At 35.1% G+C, this 20,533-nt stretch overlaps 1 protein-coding gene across 2 annotated transcripts in view; it reads right to left on the reverse strand.

Annotated features, from left to right (window-relative positions):
• dpyd (dihydropyrimidine dehydrogenase) overlaps window positions 1-20,533 on the reverse strand; it is a 412,417-nt gene that overhangs the window by 287,800 nt on the left and 104,084 nt on the right. For both annotated transcript variants that reach the window (XM_002933799.5, XM_018093615.2), the window contains exon 4: window positions 11,909-11,996. In XM_002933799.5, the coding sequence (XP_002933845.2) occupies window positions 11,909-11,996 (88 nt within the window). The remainder of the gene's footprint in view (window positions 1-11,908; window positions 11,997-20,533) is intronic.

Genomic DNA, 20,533 nt, shown 5'->3' on the forward strand with positions numbered 1-20,533 from the left:
GGCAGGTTGGACAATGGAGAAATGCATTTTTACATCCACTTTGCTTTAATGAAGGGAAGTGCAAAGATTAAGGGTCTAATTTACCAATGTCCGAATTTGAATTTTTGCAGCACTTCAGATTTTTTTGTGCTAAAATTCAACAATTCAAATTAGGGCTGCTAAAACTCAAATATCTGATAGTTATCACAAAAAAATTAAAAAAACACTCAATTGTAAAACTTTGGCATTTAATAGCTTGTGAAGTGATTGTGGAAGTCAATGGGACTTGTCCTAGGCAAAATTAATTTTATTATTTTTTTTTTTCCATTCAAGTTTATCAAATTTTTTTTGAGAGATTTTGGATTCAACATTTTTGTTTAATAAGCAAACATGCAAGTTTGGCAGTATTTTGAGTTTATAAAAATTGTACAAAACCTCTAAAATTCACAAATTCAAGTTTCGAAAAGAAGCCTCCATTAGTTTCTGTTTCCATCCTAAACAGATTACTTTGTTTTACAGATGTTTCAAAATTAAATTATCCTATTCAGCTACTGGAAGTCCCTTCTAAAGTATAAAAGTAAAAAACTTAATAGTGCAAAAGGAAAAATATAATCTATGGTTTAGAGTTTAAAAAGCACAAAACGTGTTTGTGGTGACTTTAATATACTGATGCCAATGGTAATAGAAACCTGTAACATGAATAATATTACAGAATAAAAGGAACATTTGAAAGAAGAAATTGCACTATTGTGGCAGTGTATGAACTGATGATTATCTCATCAACAGAGATACAGCACACTGGCCTCATTGGCTCAGGGCTCATTGATGCTTATTTCAGATAATATCTTTTCTTTATACATCACATGCTGCATGCCTCAGCTTGATGGATGATGAACCATACAAGAGATTAGGCTCTAGGAGCATGTACCAACATGCAAGCACCAGTATGTACCCTTTAAGGCACCTGGCTTCTGATATTTTGCTTAAATATGTAGAGTGGCTTGTCAAAAACATCATAATATGGAACAAAACAGAATATATATATATAGCTGCACACAAGTTTCCCTCAGAATCCCAAGAACATTGATGGTTTTAATCAATATTTATCATTGTACAAGCATTCAGAAATCAGAAGGATTTTTTTCTAGTGGATTTGAGCAATACACATATTGAGAGAATCTACTTTCCTGGAAACATGAACACTCTGCATGGTGATGCTAACATTAAATAGATTCAGAACAAATTGATCTGATTCTTTCTGAAGTGATATTTATGGTAATAATTCCTATGCCTGTGGAATGACACAATATGGTAATGCAGGCTTAACCACCCCCCCTAAAACAGCCTTCAAATTGCATTTTCTGATTTAATAGCATTCTAGTTCTCAATAAAAGTAGGTATCTTAAAAACCTCTCTGCTAAGATACTTCTTGACCAAGAATTCCATAACACTGCACTTGTAACACACACTCATTGTTCTCTAAGATACCTAGCCCCTGACAGACTAAAGATAACTGAATAAATACAAATGTAATTTGTTTACAATGAAATTAGATCACTTCAAATGTTACCCATCTAGGAAACACTGGCATACAAATTGATTTACAAATCTTTGCATCTAACCATTTGCTACGACAGTTCTTGAAATAAAGAGAGATATTTACAGTTCCATAAATAGATTTTTGTAAATCCAAATCAGTTGACAATCTAAAAAAACAAATGGCAATGAATGGTAAATCAATTTGTAATGTAAACTGACCCCTTCTATTCAGAATAATTTGACCAAATTTGCTTTCAGTTTGACCTTCTAAAACTGCAAAAATATTAATCTTTCAAATGCATTCTTGGATTTTTTTTTTTTAGCTATCTTATATTTCACATTCTATTGCAGTCTTGTAAACAAGAAGACTTCAGTGGTTCCTTTGTGAATTATGCTCCTAACAGGACCACTGTTGTCAGTTATGAATGTATGTATGTATGTATGTATAACTTTATTTATAAAGCGCCACAAGGGTACGCAGCGCAGTACAGTCGTACAAAATACAAAATTACACACAGGGAGGACAAGTGTTATAATAAATACAACAAATAAGTATAAATACAGGGAATAAGTGCCATGTGGTATGAGACACAGTAGGAAGGAGGTCCCTGCCCTGTAGAGCTTACAATCTAAGTGATTGGGTAACATACAGGCACAATTGACAGGTTATTAGACCAACATTTGTTTTTGTGTTGGTGTGTCCAGGTTTGTATTCATGCACCAAAACAGCTACCTCTAGGTTCTTCTCTCACATAAGTTAAATAACTGGATAGCTTGTCCACTGCTCCCCTTCATCAAAATGTCAATTAAGACTACTCTGGTATCCGAGACAACAGAAGCAGAGCTTTAAATAGACATCTATAATCAGTTAGCAGACAGGCTTGGTAGCCACATAGATCATTTGGAAACACAGCAGCACTTGCATGTAAATGGATACACTTTAATTTAAGGAAACATCACTGGAACATGCATAATCAATACTACAGCACCCAAAGAATGCATTCTTATTCTTGTTTAGACATGCTTAGAATATTTTATATTATATGTATATAATGCAAATTCTAAATATTATAGAAAGATAAATGATTATTCCCTTATATAAATGCAATTTAGAAGATTAAAATAAAGAGTAGCCTATAGAGTACAATTTTGTCAATGCAATGCAACAATTTCCATTGCTCTTTCTGTTTACCTCTGCATGACATGCATGGTTGAATGGTATTATGACTGGTGGTTAGCAGTGATGCTGGGATCTCTTTAAAGGAGAACTATACCCCCGGGCACAAAAAGCCCCTGTAACTATCATTGCCTAGACCCCCCCCCCCCCCCCCCTCACCTCTCCCTTATCACATAGTTTTTAAGTTTACACTTTGTCCCTATCACTAATCGCTATCTAAAAATGCAGAGTAGCGCAGCCACGTACCTCGACATCTTCTTACTAACTGAAGACACTTTGGGTCTCTCTGCCGATACAGACCCTGCTTGCGCATGCGTATCATTGTTTCATTGCACTACATCACTGACAGTACCACCACTGCACAGGTACAAGATACTGTATAGAATATGATGGTGGTACTTGCAAGTAAGATTAATAGTCACACAGTTGTTGCTTTGGGAAAAAATTGCAGCCATTTAAAAGCAAAAATAATTATTTTCCTTTGCGTGCAATAGCTATAAAACTTGAGGTTTGATCTCAGCAGCTTGTATTTTGAAAATCCTCCCTTTTTACTCTCATTTCCAGTATTTGAAATACGGACCTACTTGTCCCATAAAAAGAAAAATTTGATTTCATCTCAGCTAACGAAATTGGTGATTAAAACATCATTGTTAGTGTCTTATTCATGGATTTAATTCTTAATAAAGACAGGAAAATCACTTCTAACCTGACAAGTGGCACCATTGTGTTAAAATTTTGCCATTTTATATTTCATAGTCAGTGCATTATACTTCAAACCAAAAGCAAGCAAGCTTTAAATCACTCTAATAAAGCCTAATGTGTTCTGAGCAATAACACATCAGTTCAGCAGCTGGATATTAAAAGATAAAATGCTTTAAAAATAATTTTGGTATGTCCAAAAAGCATGAGAGTTCTTGATTGTATGAAATTTTGGATGCATTTTCACATAATCCAGGCCAATTACTAAGGATTTTGATGCTCTTGAGTTATTCAAGGCATTAAATCGTGTTCACATTTTAGAGAAATCCTTTAATGAATGCTTATTTGCAACATTTTAATCTTTATATAATCAGGAAAAGCCCTGGGTAGTTACACTGTCAAGAGGGGGACATATATCTATATTGACAGCATACTCAGTGAGCCTGTGCTCCACTTCCTGGTGCCTTAGTCAACTGCATTTTCTTCTTTCCACATTTTCTTTTAATATAAAACAAATATTTAACTATACTCTTAAACAAACTTAGATATAAAGCCATATGGATTGTTGCCAGTGGGCCACATGATCACAGGCTATACTATCTATTTCGATGAGAAAACAGGGCAAGGATGTTTGTTTCAGATTAACAATAGACTACTCTTAGGTCAAAGGAAATTCCACTATGCATAAACATAGGCTTAACCTATTGCTGTATTCATGCTCAGCATTTATTTGTGCATACATTCTGCTCACAGCTTTATGTGCATATATTCTTTTCTTGTTCAGGTTTTACTGGTTGTTGTTTATGAGAATTTGACTTTCTTGTAAGCTTTCTTCTGGGCCTCACAAGATTCAATTTGCCCCATAAATAGGCCAATGTTCGACCTTATCTGCACAAAAGACATCTGAATAGATGCCAAAGTGACAGTGCTTTATTTCTTCTAAACGCTAAAGTAAAATAGAGGCTTTACAGAAAGCACATACCTCCAAAATGATTGATTACTCATTCAAGGCAAGATCTGAAAGCAGCAATGGTTTGAAAAATAAGTATTTAATTTGCCAACCAACAGTATGTATTCTGTATCACAGCTGAACTCAGAGACTTTAGAAGCTGACAGCAAATACTTGGGGTGAGATCAAACATCTCCAACAGTGAATATCACCTGTTTTCTCGGAATGGCTAGGATACCACATTAATGAGCAGACAGCTTTTCAACCCTTGATGTTATTAAATGCTAAAGAACTGGAAAAAGCTCAAGAGGTAATTTGTGCTGTTATAGAAGATATTTCAAGTCTCATTTACTGTCTGTAATATAGAAACCCATTTCTGGAATACTGTATCTGGCCAAAACAGTCACAAACTTTTCTGAAATGCTGCAGGTTAAATAAACTGATAGATTGTAAATATAAACAAATAACCAATGTCCACCTAATATCATATTTTGCTCAAAAATAATCCAAATCTCACTACATCCATTCCCTAGAGGGTGATAATTTCCAATAACAGTTTATTTGCCATAGGTTACAGGTATTCCTGCCTGACTGCTTACATTATAAGGCACAATATATTAGCTAAAAAGTATTTTTAAATAATGGAAAAACATATCTTCCAAATCTTCAGAAAGAAAATGGTTGTAATTTTTCCCATCTCAATCCTTTGAATCATATAATATTTAGATTTTGTACAGATTACACATTTTGTAATCTACTTATATGTTTCTATAACTTTGTTTCCCTGCTTGCAATTAGAGTTTCATTTTTGAAGTTATAAGTAACTGAGCTTTATATGATTTATAAATGTGTTACATTCAGTTGGGAATATTTAAAACAATCGCACAGCCTCTTTACTGACCGATTAAATAGACTAGGTAACACGATGGTACACCTCTGAATATAAAATATGAGATTATATTACCTTGCATTGCAAAATATATCACTGGTCATGAGCTTAGCTAAGTGAAGCCAAGGAAGACCAATAATTTAGACCTTTTTCATTAAGATATATCCCAACAAAGGAAAAACACTTTGATACATTTTCCAATTAGGCATTAAGCAACAAGGGTAGATGGATGGGAAAAGAAATCAGCGGAACAAAGAAACAAGGGTAAAAAGGAGGGGACCCTTCACCAAATGTTGCAGCAAAGTAATGTTGTGTTCAAGCTAAACTCTATCCCTGCTGGATTTTAAGGCCCTTTACATGACACATAATTTCCTTGTTAGATGATTCTTTTCACTTTCACTTAGGGTACACAAGAGAAACTACCATCACCCAAGCAATCATAACAAGTGAAGTAGTGAGAATCTCCAATTGTTATTTTTTTAGACTGCATATCCTCCCCAAACAGTGTTTTATCAAAGTGTTTTGGAGTGTGTTGATATTGACAGTGATTCTTTCATGCACGGATGCTTTTTGGCCAGTACTGAATCACAAAAATAAATCTTGGCACAAACAGCAACAAGATCTTTGCTTCAATTTTTTTCTTCCTGCATAGTGAAAGCCACTGGTATTTTCTTTAGCGGGTCCCTGACAGGCCTAAAAAATGCAATCAAAGTCAACAAATGGCTCAGAGTCTTTTATGACTTTTTGAATTTATGACCTTTATTTTTATTCCACATCTTCTCAATCCACTAATGATTCTGGAACAGGAGTAAGGGCTTAAGGGATAGTTAGCATTTTAGATAAGAGTCTGAAAAAGAGAAACTTTTCCACCTGAATTGTGACCTTTTCTTAACGCACTCTTTGACTACAGAGTGTGAAGTGCCATTTACTGTGCATGTGTGCAGCATGATCTGTGATTTGTTTATGATTTGTTGATTATTTATTGTAAAGTGAGTTTATAAATAAAAAAATCATATTTCCTATAAAGTATTTCAGGTTTAATGCCCTACCATTTAAGGGTCTATTGCATCATATCTGCATTTTTTTGTTAATTTGTGTGCAGCAACTATTCCCTAAATGGTATTGGTTTACATATTAGCCATTTACCCATAAAATGAATATTTCTACTTTAAATGTTAAGGCAGTGCAACTGTGGCTACCAACAACCAAACCCATGAAATATAACAGGTGTTGTGTTAGTTAGCAGCAAGGCACTGTACTATCAAATTCTAATTAAGAAATAAACAATAGTCCCTGCTTTATTAAATAATATGAACTAAACCTATACACTGACCAAGTAAATTAAATAAAATACAATAGGGTTCATTAACATCCACAAATCCAGCGAGCAAATGTATGTATGTATGTATAACTTTATTTATAAAGCGCCACAAGCGTATGCAGCGCTGTACAATCTTACAGAATACAAAATTACACACAGGGAGGACAAGTGATATAATAAATAAATACAATAAATATATATATATATATATATATATATAAGTGCCATGTGGTATGAGACACAGTAGGAAGGAGGTCCCTGCCCCGTAGAGCTTACAATCTAAGTGGTTGGGTAACATACAGGCACAAACTGGTAAGGTAAGAGTGCACCAGGTATGGGCATTTGCCCTAAAGCGCAGGACTGGGCAAAATAATGTTTTAGTGCTCCAGAAGGTAACAGCTGAGCAAAGTGCAATTTCGAGCATAATTGCAATTTTTTTTTGAAGAATGCAGTTTTTAAACCGGATTTTAGCATCATTGCAGGCATATTTGGGTGTTTAATCAGGTGGAATTATGCTGCACCTGGTGCAATTGTGACAATTTTCCAAAATTAATATAACTGCATGTGCACTTTATCTCAAATCGGGTGCAGTTGTGCAGAATATTACATAGTTACATAGGGCTGAATAAAGACCAGAGTCCATCTAGTTCAACCCTTCCAAGTGAACCCAGCACACACAAACCTATCTATACACTCACATACATAAATTTTATATACCAACATTAATACTAACTGTAGATATTAGTATCACAATAGCCTTGGATACTATGCTTGTTCAAGAACTCATCCAGGCCCCTCTTAAAGGCATTAACAGAATCTGCCATCTCAACATCACTAAGAAGGGCATTCCACAACCTCACTGCCCTCACCGTGAAAAACCACCTACGCTGCTTCAAATGGAAGCTCCGTTCCTCTAATCTAAAGGGGTGGCCTCTGGTACGTTGATTGTTTTTATGGGAAAAAATAACATCCCTTATCTGCCTATAATCCCCTCTAATGTACTTGTACAGAGTAATCATGTCCCCTTGAAGCGCCTTTTTTCCAGAGAAAACAACCCCAACCTCGACAGTCTAACCTCATAGTTTAAATCTTCCATCCCCTTTACCAGTTTAGTTGCACATCTCTGCATTCTCTCCAGCTCATCCAATGTAGTGAAGAATTTACATATCTATACATAGTGGAGACTAAACAAATGCTCAATAAGCAAATGACCCACTGACAGAATTAACTCTTAAGGACAAGACTCAGCTGTCTATCTCCATCTAAAGGAAAATGGATACTCTTTGAGGAAAGCAATGTGGACAATTTGGGTCATGAAGTCTGTTTTAAAAAAAGATGTGAAAGGGACCATTTATGCTGACCTGAAACAACTCTCTCTAAACTATCTCTACACAGAGGAGTGAGACTCTACCATAAGTACTCTCATCAGTACTCTACCATGGTACCATCCATTGTAACTGATTTATACTTTTACTTCTCAGTGAGTTTCAGCTAAAAAGTTTAATGGAACCACTGTGATTGCGTGCTGGTGACTATTATCCTTAAGGGTTTGGAGTGATGGGGTACTGTTTACTGGTTGAACTCAAGAATTACCTGGCTTACCAACTCTGATTTTGACCCTTTTCCAGAGAAATCAGAAAATGGAATTGAATAGAAACTGAACCTAGGTTGGCCCAGCATCCATGGCCCACAACCCAGTCCACTATGAATGCATTCTACTTGGTACATTTCAGTTACAAACAACAAACGGTCACAAATATTAAAAACAAGCAAAATGATTAGAAAGCACTAAATGACTTGTTTGCATCCGTACATGGTGCCAACTGCAGGGTAATTCATGATAAAATGAAGATCCTGTTCTGTCCCACACAGTTTCTGAATAAGACCCTGCACATCTCCACTCACCAATAAACTCAGAATATCAAAGAGCCTTTCATGGTCATGATTCTAAAACTATTTAACATACACTAAAGACATTTTAGACCACTGTCATCTTCTCTTCTTTTACTGTTAATATCATCTTTAGGCTGATGGCAGACGAGGAGCAGGGCAGATATTTAAATAGCCTTAAAGACTTGTATCTTCCAAAATATTTTATATTTTACCCTTTAAATATAATTTGGTTGAAATTGGTGTAGGGTATATCCTGTTGTTTTATATTTCAATAATGTAATTTTCTATTTAAGCTTTTCATCTAGTTAAGTTAATATCAATATTTCTATATATTTCAATATATGTGTCTTGACTGGCATAAGCAAATGAATCACTCTTGTTTACTGTTTTGTGTAACAATATCTCTTGTCAATTACATATGTAATTACTTTAGGCTTTGCTCTTTTCCCTCCACTCCTTTAATCACACATTTGACCTATTACCCATATAATACTTTTACATCGATGTGAACAGCATACAAGGCCTACATATTTCCTGGTGCCCTGAAATTACCTCTCTTCCACTGATAGGCTTCACATTAGAATTCTCATCTCTAGGTTGCATTGGAACCTTTGTCATGATTATCTGCTTCACTGATGCACAAAAACATTCACTGTACAAGGTGTTAAAGGGTGACTTTTTCTGCAGCATCACCATATCAAGTCCATTTGTCTAATAAAGTATTCTCCTTATTCTCCACAGCCTCCACAAATTGTTTTTTTCTGAGCATCTAGAGATTCTAGTCACCTTTGTAGTCTGGATGCGGATCTACATGAATTTTAACAAATTTTGGAATCATTCCGAATAAAATGTGCTCACTTCTATGTTCAGCCAAAGAGAATGGTTTAGCAAGAGCATTAATATATCCTTCACAGGCCTGACAATGAGATAATATTTCTCTAGTGTATCAGCACAGTGCTTCGTGCTAAAAATTGGGAAATGCAGAGTCTGTACTTTTCAGGTGAGAATTCTTTTTATTTCAATGAAAGGAGCATTAAGATAACTTAAGTATGAAGGATTTACTTGGAAAAGGGTTGAATTTGATGCATGTGCAATTTTCCAACATTAATTACCCTATATATTTTCCTAACTCGGCATGCAGCAATTTAGAATAATACATTATGAAATAAAACCAGTTAAAGGATTACTAACATGTTATGCTATATGTTGTTGTCTCAATCCTGGTAGCTTAGAATGTCTTAATGTCCTATACAGTATATATATTGATAATGGGTGATATATCGATAAAGTCGGTATGTGTCTATGAATTTTGTGGTCACAGCCTCATTGCACCTCTGCTTAATAGTTTAAAATTTAGTGGTAAGCACAACTTTCCCTTGTTTGCTCATTGCACATGCATCTGTTTCATATCAACTTTCCAAAAATATATGTCATGTTAACAAGGTAAGAGGCAACAGAGTTTTTATGACACTTATCTATAACAATGTGCTAAGAAAACATCAGTGCAGCATTTTAAAATCTATTGCATTTCTGGGAAATAATTGCTAGTTTATTGCTAGTTCTCTCCTTTTCCTTTTTTAGCTATTCTGAACTGAGCAAACTGAAAGTGCTCAATGTTGCTCCCAGTGGCCTCAAAGTAGGTTCCATTTTCAAATTTTCACGTTTTGGAAGCATAGATACACAGTTTTACTCCAAGCTAAGCCTCCTGCAGGTGGATAGAAGTCCACATGGGGCTACCATATATCCAGTCACAGTCCTCATTTCTAATTTTCAAGGAACTTTTTCATGCTTGTGTGGCTCACCAGTAAAAAAGGTTAGGGAAACCCTGCTCTAAGCTGTGTAAGTTGTATACAAATACACCAGAGGAAATAATAAAACAGCAAACCGTGAATAGATAGGCTGGGCCCAGCAATCATTATATGAATTTCAAAATGATCAAATGGTGAGCAAAACTGCTACTGGGACCTCAAAGACAGAGCCGTATTTATATACAGTAAGGGGCCATTCATTAAAGCACGAATTTTCGTCAATTAAAAGCACGATTGGAAAAAATTTGGAGTAACAACGATAATTTCTGATGTGCAAAAATTGCACAAAAATTATTTTCTTGGTCATACGAAAATATTGTGGTTGCAATCCGTCACAAAATTTTGGTATCTGAACAATCGTAAACGGTGCGAAAACCTTTCTGGCTTTGAAACTTCAATGCATGATTTTGGAAGCCTCCCATAGGACTCAATGGCACTCTACAGCTCCAACCATGACTTTTTCGTGGAATTTAACGAAAACTATGAAAAAGTCGTACTATTTTAATGATATTATCGTGGTCAATACGAAAAGTTCTAGCAATTAGAAAAAATACGAATTTTTCTCATTTGTGGTCAATCATAGTAACATAGTAAGTTGGGTTGAAAAAAGACATACGTCCATCAAGTTCAACCATAATGCCTATATATTACCTGCCTAACTACTAGTTGATCCAGAGGAAGGCAAAAAACCCCATCTGAAGCCTCTCTAATTTGCCGCAGAGGGGAAAAAAATCCTTCCTGACTCCAAGATGGCAATCGGACCAGTCCCTGGATCAACTAGTACTAAGAGCTATCTCCCATAACCCTGTATTCCCTCACTTGTACTGAGAGCTATCTCCCATAACCCTGTATTCCCTCACTTGTACTGAGAGCTATCTCCCATAACCCTGTATTCCCTCACTTGTACTGAGAGCTATCTCCCATAACCCTGTATTCCCTCACTAGTACTAAGAGCTATCTCTCATAACCCTGTATTCCCTCACTTGCTAAGAATTCAATTGTGCTTTAATGAATGGGCCCCCCCATGTTCAAAATGTTTTACATCAATATGAGAAACAAACTTGTGGGTGCAATGTGTAGGGAACACACATGTTTGATAGGAAGCCCTGGAACAAATACCTTTTTTGAGGCATCCAGGGCTCACTTTGTTCCTTACTGACACACCTGATTTGCGCCTGATTAATCACACACTAATGCTGTTTCTAGAACTGCAAGCATGTTAATGCTGGAAACTACTTATTCCAAACTCCCATTTATACCATCAAATGTGAACACAATTTTTGAATTTTACTTTTCACTTTGCACTTGCATTCTTAAATAAACCCAATGCTTGTTGTAGTCAAAACCTTGCTGTCTTGCAATAGATCTCTTCCTGTTAACTTAAATGGGGTTCAGTATTGGTAGGCCAGCACCTATAGTTTTCTTGAAAACTTTAATGCTTCCAGTTCAAGCTTTTATAATGGCATGTGTCATGGCTCTGTGAGTGCAAGAATCAACCACTAAGAAGCCCAAAGGGGAGAAATGCTGGAATACATCAATAACACAATCAGTATCAAAACATATTTATTTGGTATTTTGTTTATGTAAATAACTAATTTTATTAACCATAATATGTATTTATAAATACTGTTTCACAAATAAAAACATTTTGTACCTTGTTTGCAATGCTTGTAATAAATGACTTTATGTCTAAGTTTGTTGGGCAGCTCTTCTGGCAAGGAGCATCTGCACATTTTAGGCACCTGTAAAGCAAGAGACAGACATTTATCACAAACAAAACATTTTTAAATAAAAAAGTCCTTATTTACAAAGAAAAATATAACTTGCCACCATTACACTTAAATAAATAACATAGCGAAACATAATGGGTAAACACCAGTAATTGTAAAGGAGTCAGTACATTTATTGTCTTGAACTAATTCATTGTAATTTGGCATTATGTAATTGTAATTAAAGCTAGTTAATTGTTGACATCTTGTAAGCGAGATATTAATAGGTTGCATCTATACAGGACGCTATACAATTTAAAGGTCCACTTTAAATAGCAAATAAGAAAGGATATTTGAATCTCCTTGGGTCATACACATTAGAAAATGGAAAGGGGAAGAAAGAAGGAAAACATCATAGGCAGAGAGCGATATTGATGGGTTGCTATTGTTACAATAAACCTTTAGGGATTGCAAATGAGTCAAGAGACCAGGGCAGGTCTGAATAGCTGATATTTGGAAATATTGACTTGTGCTTAATACATTCATCTGAAATTTTACAAACATGTCATGCAAGTGTAATGAGCCAGTAGCTGCTCATTAAGATACTACTTAACTACCTATGAGGCAATTCTACAGAGAAATTGTATGTACTAATGCACATAGTTCTTTTTTACTTTCAACATACAGTATCAGACTGCTTATGGGTTTTCTATCCATTATTAATAAAGTAATCATTGGTTTTTTTAACACAAATTACATTAGTGTGTATGTGTGTGTCTGTGGGTATACATACACACACAGATATGTATATATTAGTTAAATACTTCAAGGCATGTGACAAATCTAACATTTTGAACAATATTATAAGGCACAGATAGAGGACACAAATCCTTATAGATTTTTTAAGGTCTTGCAGATTTGTTGCTGAGAATATTTCATTTTTTAGGTGATTAGAGTAACCCATGATGCTTTTCATGTATCTCATTTGGAAGCAATCTATAGGATATACCTGGTATTCTAAGTGACATTACAGGGAAACAATGTTTCAACAGCACTCCAAAGTGGTGAATCAAAAGTGATTTATTGCATTACATTTATTTATTTTTAATACAACTCAATACAATATACAAGATAAGCTTATAAAGGCACCATATGATACACAACCTACATGCACCAAATCTTGTGGTTTCCATTTAACCTAAAGCATGACCTTATCAACTAATGCATGTATGTGCAACCCAATGAAAGCCTTTTCCCTTTATCTCACATTGGATGCTCATCTGCTTTATAATAACATTGACACAAAAACTGATATCACTTGGTATTGAAAGCAGTTGGCGATGATATATTCATGTCCCACTTTACATGGAAGGTCAATTTGCTTTGAGGCAAATCCAGAGCACACTAAGCTACATGATCTGGCTGTCTCACAGATCTACTTGTCATAAAAACAAATATTCTTTGAAGAGCCTCAGTGAATTTGGTATTCATAAAACATTGTTGCTATGAACTAAGAATACATTAGTGATTGTTGCAGCCGAAAGCACAATCATGCTACCAGCTGTTCATGGCACCAGGCACTTGCATTTAAATTGATCATATTTACTTACTTGAGAGATCATATGAAACATTAGAAAATATCTAGTAATATTGCAAAACTGCTGGCCTTAATAAAGAGTTTATGGATATTATATTTTATATATCCATGAAAAGTAAGATAGTATTTTATTAAATGCTGCTGGTGAAAAATATTTAACTTTTTTTTTTTTTTGCTGGTGGTGTGTACATTAAAATGCAAGATCTTCACAATAGCATTGACCTTTAAAATTACACCTACCTGACATTTACTCACTTACATGTCAAAGCACTGAAACCTCATAAAGAAATGTTCCTGCACAAACACTAAGCTATAAGCTTTATAGATTTTCTAAACCAGTTTCAATTTAGTAAAAAGAGTCATATGGAGCCTTTTTTTGATTGCCCAGATCTGTCGCAGTAAGAAATGGGGGAGAAATTAGAAAACATGGGTATATTTTAAAAAAACTGGAATGATGCCTACAAATCATTATATAATGTGATACAATATACAGTATTTCTGCTTTGGTTAGTTTGCCTCTACTAGTGAACATGATTGGGGTAGATTTATTAAGCTTTTTGTTGGTGTAAAGTTACATTACAAGGTTTTAACATCCCATTAAAATATAAGACTTTCATAAATAGCTTTGACCTTTCAAAATGCAAATAGAAGACATTTATTCACTAATTTGCCAAGCACTGGAGCAGCACTATGAAAAGCACATATTACATTTTATGCTATGATATCTTTCCTAGATGAGCACTTAAATTGACTATAAACTTCAATAAACATCTGCTAATCTACTGGTATTTGACATAAAATATTGTGCACTGTTTGAGACTGTTCATGATCGTGTCAAATTTGTCTCATCCGCAGATAGTGAATGAGTTCAACATGCTATGATGACTATAATTGCAAAATGAATCCATTGATTTTAAAGTAAAAGGCGACTCCTGAACCACAATAAAAAGCATGATCACAATCCCAAAGGGGCCCCTGGTTGCCATAAACCTAAATTTTGTATAGGGTCAATCCTAAACTGAAGCCCCATTTTAATTTATAGCTAGCCTATATAAAAATGTATACTATACAGTATATACTATTCACGATTATACTATTTTAGTATTACCCAAGCATCTTCTCTGACAATTGGATGCAGCTCTTCAGACATTATATACAATATAATACACACACACACGCATGAATAATGCAGGACACTAATACAGGGTCTATATATATAACATTTCAATCACTATAATACTTTTTTCTCATTGTAGGAGAACTTTGCTCTCTAGTATACACATCTGCCTTTATATGTGTTATTTATAAGTAGAAAGAACAGCACATTGCATGCATTCCAGTAAAATAATGAATCTAAGGATTAAAAAAACAAGATTACTGTTTTAACAAATATTAAAAAAAAAGGCAAACTGCTTTGCTAATGCATTCCATTTACTGAAGGATGGATGCTGTTTTTCTTTAAAGGAAACTGGTAGTCAGGTAAGAAAAATGCTCTAATTGTCTTATGTTTCTATCACATGACATGCCAACTAACAAATTACAGAGAAAATATGTGACTAGGCAGTAAAGCTGTTGCTACAATGACTAGTTGAGGATAGGAATATCATTAGAAAATAATTTCTATCTCAATTATTGAGCCACTGTATTTTGAATAAAAACGGCTGTTTAAAATGTCACATGAATGTGGGGACAAATTTAGCCCTAAATGTAAAATTGTATTAACTTCTCTTTTATTTTTTGTAGGATGAATATGCCTCTACAGAAGGCCTTTCCTAATAATACCATCTTGCAATTCTCTAAGCGCTATGCAGACTAAAGTGCATCACACTGCCATTAATCCCACTTATCACTCTGACAGCTCAGTAATTACACTACCACTATAGCCAGGTTGTCCTAATAAAATATCAACTGCTGTGCTGGAATACATGCTGGCAAGATGTTTTATTAAACTTGGGGGGTTGATCATCAAGTGACATTATTGTTGACCTATTTTTCTATTTGACAATAAATTATACTCTGACCATGCCATAATAGATATTACAGAGTGCATTTGCCAAAAAGGAAATGTAGTATATTCCTACGCTAAGCAAATCACATAAATAAAACAATAAGGATTCAAAACCAAAATATTATTAAAATTGTTTTAAAGAAAACACGCGGATGCCTGTAACAATTTTCTGTCTAACAGTATTTACATTAACCCTCAATGTAAAAGTGTTTGTTATTCAATTTGATCTGTAGAGAGAGGAATTGATGTTGTTTTTTTAATACTGGTTAAAAAAAAAAGAGTTTCATGCACTGTCTCTTTTTCAACTGCCATGGCTCTGGCTGAAGCTATGAAGGCAACTATCTTTCAGGGAAAGATTTGAAAGAGATGCTGAGAGATCTATAGCCATGTGCAGAGCTCATCTGAGATGCTTTTTATGTCCATTTCAACTTTCAGGGGATATAAGAAAAGTCTACAGCAAGGTATCAGTTTTTCTTGGCCTCTAATGTATTAGACATACTGTATGTGGGTCCATTGAAGATAGTTTTTTGGGATAGGATGTGTACTATTTGGTAAGGTCAGAAAGTGAAAGCCTTAGGCTGTTACACCTGTGGGGACATCATGCATTTAGGCCTCACAGTAGTGATGAGCGAATTTTTTTGCAAGGCATGGATTTGCAGCGAATTTCCACATTTCACCATTGGCGAATTGTTTTGCAAAACTTCAACGAAAATTTGACACAGAGAAAAATCGTTGCGCATCAAAAAAAGTTGCATCAAACCGGGCATGACCATGTAAAAATGGGCACGGCCATGACAAAAAAAAAAAAAAAAAACGCAAACGACACATGTATTTTGCAAATTTTTTGCCATTTTCGGGAATTTTCCTGTCATTTCACTAATTTTGCGGCGAATCAAAACAGGACAGATTTGCTCATCATTACCTGACAGTGATTGCCTCTAAATGAATGATTGCCAGGAGCAGTTTATTGTTCTGACACAGAATTACTGTTCCTGGGTAGATGTTCCTGGATGAGCAGATTATTTCTTCATGCAGGTTCCTCACGTATAAAATAATCGTAACACTTAGGGGCACATTTACTAATCCATGAATCCGAATCCCGAATGGGAAAAAATAGAATTGGAAACGAACATTTTGTGACTTTTTCGTATTTTTTGGGATTTTTTCGTCGCCGTCGTGACTTTTTCGCGAATTGTCATGACTTTTTCGTCGCCGTTACGACTTTTTCGCAAATTGTCGCAACTTTTTCGTATTGAGCGCTCATAAACGGCGGGCAAACCTTTCCAACTTTGCATGATTTTGGAAGCCTCCCATAGGCCTCAATGGCACTCTGCAGCTCCAACCTGGCCCAAGGAAAGTCACGATACTGAAGCTTGAATGAATCCGAAATTTTCGTACTCGGCGCGACAGTACAATTTTTTCACGACTGCGGCGAAAAATTCGTGAAAAAGCCGCGCCGGTGATGAAAAAAAACGCAAAAATACCGATCAATATGGAAAAAACGCATTCGGATGCTTTTCAGATGTTCGTGGATTAGTAAATGTGCCCCCTAGCGTGGATTACCAAGCACTCATTTTTTAACAATTCTTCCGTGGGAGTGCCTTGCATTCACACAGTCATAAGCAACACATGCTTCCCAAAACATAACTGGGAACATGAATTCTCTTTAACTACAACCGATTTATAAAAATGTGAGTTTAGAGTTTAATAAATAAAAATGTTCAAATTTCCTTTAACCACAACTGTTCCCACAAATTACCAAGGCTAGTAACTTCAAACAAATACTTATTTTATCAAAATGTGTGTTTTGTGCGTAATTGATAAAAACTCACCCATGTTCTATTCATTCCTATGGGATTTATAGAAGCATATTTATCAAAGGGTGAACATTAGAACTCACGATTTTTAATAATACACTTCTAAAAATCCCATAGAAATGAATAGAACATGGGTGAGTTTTTATCAATTTCGCACAAAACTCACATTTTGATAAATCTGCCTCTAATGTATTTGTTTGAAGTTACTAGCCTTGGTAGTTTGTGGAAACAGTTGTGGTTAAAGGAAATTTGAACATTTTTATTTATTAAGCTCTAAACTCACATTTTTATAAATCGGCCCCAAACCTACTCACATGCTCCACATGCAGCATTTAAGCTCTTCCTGCACTAAATAAAGTATGATAGGGCTTGCTCCAATTTTTGTGCTTTCCATTTAGTAGTTGCATGCTCAACATTTTAACTTGTTTCTGATTGAATTCTAATTGATTCTAATTTAAATTTTGTCCTAAAGAGTTTACGAAACTTTACAAAATAAACTCTAAATAGGAGGGTGACTTACAGGCACAAATAGGAGAATATAAGTGTTGTAGGTTACAGTGGGTGACTGCTTTAGTAATCAAGAGTAATCTGCTTTAGGAGATTTTAGAGAAGCAAGAGGAAAATAGTAGACAAGGGCTAAAAGACACTACATTTGTAGTAAAAATGAATGCCGAGTAGAATTTTAGCACTCCCTTTGTCTATAACCCCTCGCCCTAAAACTTCAAGCAGGTAGCGGCCCCTCCCCTTCTTGGCTACGTGCACAAAAAATTTATTATTTACACATTTTTAAGAACTGTTGTACTCAGGTCATAATTAACGCAAAATTAAGTGTTTTCCCACAAAATTTTAATAACACATCATACATATAGACTGTTGTATTATAAGCAGTGGGGTCAGTGCCAAGCAAAGGAGACATGGAAGCTATGGCTAAACAGTCAATATTTTCAAAATTTCATGTGAATAGTGGTTGCACTACAAGTACAGATGCATGCACTAGGGGTACATTTACATAATAATAGTAAATATACAAAGTAGACAGTATAACCATATCACACAATTTCAAATAACAACATTGATCTCTCCAGTCATCGTGAAATGTAGCCACTAGCCAGCATGTAAATCAAATAAAATGAGAAATACAGTCCTTGGAATAAATAAGGAGAACATTGATGTATAAGATAAGAACTAAGGGGGGCTCCTCATGAATTTTACTGTCTGTTTATAGCATGGACCGCTGGAGAGAAACATGATGTCAACAAACAGGATGGGTTTGTATATTTATCAGTTTTCATCTTTAACGTTTGTTCCAAATGTTATTTGTGTATCTTATAAAAAATACAAACAAGTAATGGAAGTGATTAGCAAAGGTCTCTTTTATTACATTAAAATAAACAAAATAAACAAGTGCTTATAACTTTATGCAGGGCAGAGCGGATAATAGGGATAAAGACCAATTAATGGACTTGACATTCTCCAAGTCTAAAGTAGTTATTCATCAGCCAGCAGATATAACTCTCAATTTATATTGCAGAGACAAATCTTCTTAAAACATTTGTCTTCTGTGCTAAACATTTCTGACCTTTTAAAGTCCTTTCCTGCTAATGTGCTACAATTACTTTACAAGCTAAATCTTCAGGGAAAAGTGCGAGGCCACATTAGGTGCCTGCATACAAAAATCATAACCATTTAAATACAAAACAATGCTTACTTGTGAAATAGTTAACATCTGCAGTGGAAAATTATGAAAAATGTTACAGACATCCAAATATCTGAATATCTAACAAGAAGCTTTGTGTGTCTGTGAGAGGGAGTGTGGTGCTAAGCAAAGAAATTGCCTATTCTAGGTCACTGGGCTATGCCTTTTACCTAAATATAATACAAGATTTTTTTTTCACCCAAATCTATTCATTTTCAGAAAATGTAATGTCTTCCATCTGTCAGCCTAAACATTTGTGCCCTAACCACACGCTTCAGAGTTTTCTTTCTATTCACCTGCACTGTTCACCGCAATAGTGGTCCTCTGCACTTGTGAGACAGCTGTTACATTATGTTCAATATCCTTTTGATCCTTTATAGACCTTAGGGAGAGAAGGTTGACAGAGCTGACGTTTTTTATTATAGCTTTCCCAGCACACAATAATCTTCTTTCACCTGGAATATTTTCCCTGTAGTGCTGTAGATTTTTTGACTTATATCCAGAATCATTTGAGCTTCTTAGTAAGGCAGAAGTTATTTTCTGTGCAGTACAGGCACCGAGTTGTGTAAATTCGCTTCAAAATTATGAAACACCTGTTATCTGTTTATCAAAATGTCAGGGGGAAATAAACTTATGAGAAGGAGCAGAAAAGGATTCTTTTATGGGTTTTTGTATTGGGAAAAAAAGTGGCATATGACTTTACTTGCTAACCTGACCATGTACTGCATTTATACTGAACTGCTGCATTGTTGGAAGAAAAATCATACATACAACAATAAAACATTTTAGACTTTTACAGACATTTTTTCTCCATGAACGCTGTAGCAAAGCTACCCACAGTTCCTAGACTTTAAAACATAAAGCTGGAAGCTTCTAGAAGACTGTTTCCAAATGAGCAATGCTATTATCACTAGCATCTTTCTTTAAGGTTATAAAATAGATCCCTCTTTATTTGTTTGTGCACTTAAAGGGATACTGACATGGTAAGCATAGCTTTAATATCATCAATTAGGAATGCTCCTCACACATAATTATTATTATTATTTATATAGCGCCATCAATTTACGCAGTGCTTTATAGAATAGAGGAGTACAAAAGACAGAACAGTTAGCATGTAGATATAAACAATTTACAAAAATGGTTTGCAGTTACAATTGGATGAGGATCGGAGACACTAGGGCAGTGATCCCCAACCAGTGGCTCAGGAGCAACATGTTGCTCACCAACCCCTTGGATGTTGCTCTCAGTGCCCCCAAACCAGGGAGTTATTTTTGAATTCCTGACTTGGGGGTAAGTTTTGGTTGCATAAAAATCCATTATAATGCCAAACAGAATCCCATGTAGGGGCTACCAAATAGCCAATTATAACTCGTATTGGGCACCCCCAGGAAATTTTTTCATGCCTGTGTTGCTCCCCAACACTTTTTCCATTTAAATGTGGCTCACATGTAT

The sequence above is a fragment of the Xenopus tropicalis genome, chromosome 4 (assembly GCF_000004195.4).
Source record: "Xenopus tropicalis strain Nigerian chromosome 4, UCB_Xtro_10.0, whole genome shotgun sequence".
Taxonomy (NCBI): Eukaryota; Metazoa; Chordata; class Amphibia; order Anura; family Pipidae; genus Xenopus; species Xenopus tropicalis.